The following is a 6000-nucleotide window of genomic DNA, read 5'->3' as shown; positions in this document are numbered from 1 at the left end:
AGCATAGGATTTAGCAGGAACTGGACCGCCAAAACAACTAATAGTCAACTACAAGTTGGTATACCCATATTTTAACATTTGTAGTTTCTAGTAGAACCTTCAGGCAAAGCAAGCGCAGGCCTTCCATTGGATGGGAAATGTCTGTGTTATCACACCGGCCAAACCTTTCTTGTTGCACCTTTTTTTGGGTTTATTTGGGATTATCCAGAACCCAGGCCTGCTTGCTGAGGGTGTGCCTAAAAATGGCCTTCCAACATTCTTCCAGACCCAATCCCTTCTCTACAGTCAGTGACACGATTTGATCTATTCACACATCTTTCCTTCCTGATTTCGGAATGGAGGTGAAACCTGGGCGATCCTGTGGATTCCGGAGCCTGAACAAAAAAGGCTGAAGCGCCCTGATCTTCCAATTGTCAGGCCAGGGAAAAATCCGGCTGAAAGCACGGCGCGTGCCTCTGCTGCTGCACAAACTTCTTCAACTGCCACCTTAACAGCTAGCGCAGGTTGGGTAATGGGCTAGCCACGAGCCTAGGCGCCCACGTGGTGTGCCAGCCGGCTCCGTGCCCACCTGGCGAAAGAATCCCCACAGCTGCGTTGCCGTCCACCGGCCTCTACACCGGTCAATGATCCCTGCACCCCCTGTTTAGAGATGGCACCACACATCCGATTCCACCTCTCAGGGCCAGCGGTGCCACATCCCTATCACTACGCGGTTCCATCCAACCCTCCCTGCCCTTAGTGCAGCTTGCCTGAGTCCTAGACCCGACAGGCCCCGCCCATGCGAGAGTCCCGCCCTCCTCCACCGCCCATTGGCGCTCGGGCGGAGCGTGGGCGGCTCCTTCGGGTGCAGGCGGGGCAGCGGTTCCAAGGCTGGTGCGCGTGGGCCAGGTTTTCACTGCTTACTGAGCACCGTAGCGGGAGCTGTCGGCATCTCTAGACCTCGCCATGGGCGACGAGGACTCCTCGGGCTCCAGTGCCTCCTTACCGAAGTACCTGGAGCACCTCTCTGGGGATGGCAAGGCCATCGGTGTCCTGACCAGCGGCGGGGATGCTCAAGGTGTGCTCCTACTGGCTCTCTAGATTGCCTCCTGTGCCGGGTGGGAGGGGAGGGTAATTGGAGAAGGCTGCAGAAGAGGTTAATCGGGATGGGAAGAGAGGGAGAGCTGGGGAGTAAAGTTGGGTGATGTGGATTTGGGAGGAAAGAAGAGGAAAGGGTTAAAATGACGGATGAGAACTGAGGCGAACCGGTGACCCAGAGCAGGAAGAGCCAGCCCTAAACTAGGAACAGCTAGGGTGCCTGAGGAGCGATCACAGATGATGGAGCCTCATTGCCGGGTGAAGTGCAGAGGATGTGGTCTATGGTTGTAGGATCCTTCTTTCGCAACATGAATAATTTTTCCATCCACAGGTTCTTTTTTTTTTCAATTGAGCTAGCCAATGGGGTCGTCCAGTGTCTGAGTCGTATGATAGAGCCAGGCCTTCTTTTCTGAAATTAGGTACAGGTCGACTACTCAGTTGCCACAGCACTCGCCCCACCCCAATCTTTGGGAATCGTAGAAAAACAGCGGGGTCCCTGCAGCGCCTCCTGTCAAGTCCCGCCTCCCACGCGGCGTCCCTGCTGCTGCATTGCGGGAAGCACGGTTGGGGGCACGCACTGGGCTCACTGGGTGTGGCGTTGACCGTCCCGTAGTTTTCACTAGGGTGATCCTTTAAAAGGTTTTCTGTCGCCTTCCTGCTCGAGACAAAACTGAAAACTAAAATAGGTCACTAGTCCCTCCCCGCCAGCCTCTCTAGGATGGGAAAGACCAGGAAGCGGGGACTCCAGGACGTCATCGGCATTCACTCGAGCACCGGCTCCAGTCTTCCCTTTTCTCCCAGTGGCGAGGTTGATTTCAGAGCTAAAGAGACCAGATTCCAGAACGTGTGGACTTGAAAAACTAAGAACATTTAAGATGTAAATGCGATGGGGGTGCCACATCAAACCCCGGCCTCTAGCCCTTCGTACACGTGGTGGAGACTGGGTTTCCCAGACAGTGAAGGTTTCAATGCTAATTCCTAGATGGGGACACCCTCTAAAAGTTAGACCTACATTTCCATAGCGTAGATGCTTTCCAAGCCTTGAGGTTAGCGCGGACAGCAGACAGTTCCCTGAACTGGGTTTTGCTTTTGATTTTCCGTTCTTCCCTCTGCCCTAGATGAGTCCAAATGTCACATTTTATTTTTCTGGTTCTAAGCCAGCACAAAATGGGAGGCTTAGGTTGGAGCCGGTTGTCCTTGCCTTCCGCCCAACCTACGGATGACCTTCTCTTCGCCCTTGAGAGGGGCGGGGCCGGCGCCAGTGCGGCAGGTTGGGGCTTAGGGCACCGCCCCGCCCGGCATGGGAGCCTACGTGATGCTGGGCCCGTCGCCTCCGGTGTGCTTCGGTCTCCCACACCGGCTCACATTAGTGTAGCTTCCGAGGTGTCTAGTATCAAGCTCACTGGAAGCTGGGTCTGCCCAGCTAGGGGTCCCCAGTGCTCGCTCTCCCATTATCTTAAAGGGCAACCAACATCTTGTCACCCTAGGCACTGCACCAATCCTTCCAGAAAGCAGGATTGCAGCAGTATTAGTATTTTAGTAAGGAGATGCCACGTGCAAACACTTCTTCATGGAGGGCTGGTTTCTTAGAGATAGTGTTGTGATACACCGGAGTCTGGAAAAAACGGCAAATTGAGATGTGAGATAACATTACCAGAGCTACCCAGATTTAAATGCCTGAAGACATCCTATGGGGCAGCCTGGAGTCTGCACCGGGACACCCAGTGATTCCCCACCAAAATGGAAGGGCTTCAAAGGTACTTTCATCCTTAACACAGAGCCACACTAAGGCAAAACAGGAAGTACTTTGGATCTTACCCTGGGCAGCCAGAGAAGAAACTGCCACTACAGGAAGAGGCTTATGGTCCCTAGGGCTGCAAGCTGAGGTGGTAAAAGGTTTTATTTTAGAATTAACATCCTGGATCAGTTAGAAAACTAAGATTAATGGCTTATCTCTTTGAAATAACTGTCCGAAAAAACGTGTTTCCTGAAATATTTAGCCTGTGTATAGCTGTGTTAGATTCTAGGGTATTTGGCAGAAATTCCATTTTCTTTTCTGCTTATCTTGACTCTACCACAGGTGAGAAGTGGGGAATCTGGTTTTTAAAGTCATTTGCTGTTTCTTCAGTGGAAAAAACATAGGTTCAGAACCAAATTAAACATCCCTGGGTAGCCAGGTGTTGGTGGCCCATGCCTTTAATCCCAGCACTTGGGAGGCAAAGGCAGGTGGATCTCTGTGAGTTTGAGGCCAGCCTGGTCTACAGAGAGAGTTCCAGGACAACCTCTAAAGCAATACATAGAAACCTTGTCTCAAAACAAAACAAAACAAAACAAAAAGACAAAACAAAACAAAAAGACAAAACAAAACAAAAAAAAACCCAAAACAACAAAAAAAAACAAAAACAAAAAACAAAAAACATCCCTGTATTAGTAAGGTGTCAGGTCCATGGAACATGACTGATCTCTGCTAACTAGGGGGTTTCCACTATGTCTTGTCACACCTCAGCTGAGTGGTCTGAGCCAGTTGAATGAGTACTCTGCCTGGTTTTTCTTAGAACTTGTATAAACAGCCATGTTTTATTGTGATACTATATTGGACCTGTTTGAGGAGTTGCATGCTTTTTTTTTTTTCCTGGAAAATTCTCCCAAGATGCCCAGAGGACTTAGCATTGTTGCTACTCCTGGAAGAGATGGAATTTATTGTTCCCTTATTCTTTCACAATTTCATCTTGACTTCATCAGTTCCTGATTTTTCCTGAGAGAGGGTTTGTTCATAGCCAGAGGTCAGGGGGCAAATTTAAATTTTACACCGACAGAATGATAGTATGATTTTATGCTTAAGTGGCTATATTTTGCACAGTGCATATGGTATACATCTTATATGCCAAAGTCTTGCAGTTCTCAGCTCTGTGCCTTAAGACTCCAAGATACTGAGTTCTTCATTTTGAAGGTGGAAAAAGACACAACTTTAGTAACTTAGGCAAGGCCATGGGGCTCATACCCAGTGGTAGCAGGATTTAAATGATGTGTATGAAATCTCATCCTTAAATTCTCTTTACTGAATCATGTCTTCATAGGATCTCAGTAAGACTGGCTGAGTTATTGCTCAAAAGTGAATAGAGTCCAGTTTTCTCAAAAGTATACAGAATCTCTTTGGGCAACTTTGATAGCAGAACAGGTTAATTCCTTTATTTTTTACACTAATAGTAACAGTAAGGTATCCTAAACCATGTTGCATAACATTCAATACAAAAGCAGCAGAAGGCTTTCTTTTTCTAAAGGAATTTATATTTTATCATTATAAAATGAAATTGCAAATTCACCATTAATTTCACAGCAGCCTAGATAGGTAAGTTTACTATGACCAAGTGCCCACCTTTAGGCAGTATTACTTCCTGGATAAAAGTGATTAATGATTTTAGATACACTATGGAAGGTTACTGAGATGGCCCAGTGGGTAAATGTGCCTGTTGCCAAGCTCCTGGTGAGTTCAGTCCCTGAGTCCCACATAGTGGAAGGAGGAAACCGACATCTGTAAATTGTCTCCCGACTTCCACATGTGCACCATGGCACGTTCACACCCCCATCCCCGAACACACATATACACAAATAAATAAATTAATGTAATAAGTAAAAAAATTAAATTGTGGCCTCTCTAGGGCTGGTGTATGGTGGCATTGAAATTAGTCAGAATCCATGATATATATTTAGGGTAGGCTCAGTTGTTTTATTGTCTACAGAGAAATCAACATTAATACAATATTTACAAAACACCTACTTAGATTCTATATGAATCTAAGGCTTCTCCAGGCTCTGTGGAAATAACTAGCCCTTAAAGACTGCTTGCTGTGTGGTAGGCTGAAGTACTCTGGGTGCCAAATTACCCCCATCTGAGGCATGAGCCAGTGAAGTTTAAGATGAACTAGTTTCCTGAAGCTCATAGAGTGTCAGCACCAAAACTTGTGGCTGTAGATAGGATACAGGTCCAGTTTTTGGCTGCAAAGCAGCCTTTTATCCAGGGAATGAGGCTGTTTAAGATTTGGTCTATAGATTTGCCACCAGAAGCCATCAGAATTAGAAATAAGGTCACCATGTGTTGAAAACAGATGTCAGAATACAACACCACATTCGTTCACTGCCACGGTCACCACATGATTACGTTCAGTCGAGAGCACAGGGATGGAGAGCAGGTGGCTGGCTGGATTCGGCAAATAGCTGAGTCACTTTTTGAGTACACCCTTCCAACAAGCTTTGACTGGTCTTATATTTTTGCTTGTTACCAAGTCCCTCTGTGGAGGCTGGATTCTTCCTCACAACTGGGCTTTGCCACCTGGTATTTTCTTTGGAATTATAGTAATTGTGCCCGTCTTGATGAATGAAGTTTTAACACGGTAGAACAGTCTCCCTAGACTCAGACTTATCCATAGGCCGTCTTCTGTCTACTTGCAAGGTGAAGCAGTCAGAATATCCCATCTCTGCCTTTCTCAGTTTCCTTTTCCCACTCCTATCCTGTATCCCACCCCCACCTCCACCCTAGCCCCTTGTCTCCTAACATCCTTAGGCAGAAAAGGGACACACAACCAAAGAGGAAGGGCTGGACCATTCTGGGCTTCTAATAGCACTGCTCTAGCCCATCCTCAGTGTGCTTATAGCCACCTGAAAAATGCTGTGAAGATGCCCATGCTGATAGAGTAGGTCTGCGAAAGGCTGGGAATGTTCCCTAATATTCCCTCCATCCCTAGGTGCGTTATGGGCCACACAAGATTCAGGAATCAATGTGGTTATTGTTTGTAAACCCAGGCTCCCAGGAGGCTCCCCTAATACATCAACCCAGTGGTCCTATGTTACTGTTTTCTCAGCTTGATCAGCATTTGACTGAAAGTATTTCATAACCTAGGGTCAATTATCTAAAAAACGTGACTA

General features: G+C 47.3%; 1 protein-coding gene across 2 annotated transcripts in view; it reads left to right on the top strand.

Annotated features, from left to right (window-relative positions):
• Positions 1 to 857: 857 nt before the first annotated feature.
• LOC101840180 (phosphofructokinase, platelet) overlaps positions 858 to 6000 on the top strand; it is a 64055-nt gene continuing 58912 nt past the window's right edge. Inside the window, exon 1 of one of the 2 annotated variants that reach the window (XM_040755570.1) lies at positions 858 to 1057. In XM_040755570.1, coding sequence (XP_040611504.1) covers positions 946 to 1057 — 112 coding nt within the window. In that variant the 5' untranslated portion in view covers positions 858 to 945. The remainder of the gene's footprint in view (positions 1058 to 6000) is intronic. The other variant, XM_040755569.1, reaches the window with a different exon arrangement.

The sequence above is a fragment of the Mesocricetus auratus genome, unplaced genomic scaffold (genome assembly GCF_017639785.1).
Source record: "Mesocricetus auratus isolate SY011 unplaced genomic scaffold, BCM_Maur_2.0 Super-Scaffold_100013, whole genome shotgun sequence".
In the NCBI taxonomy this organism is placed as follows: domain Eukaryota; kingdom Metazoa; phylum Chordata; class Mammalia; order Rodentia; family Cricetidae; genus Mesocricetus; species Mesocricetus auratus.
The sequence above is the reverse complement of the archived record's forward strand: the minus strand, read 5'-3'. Positions and strand labels throughout refer to the sequence as shown.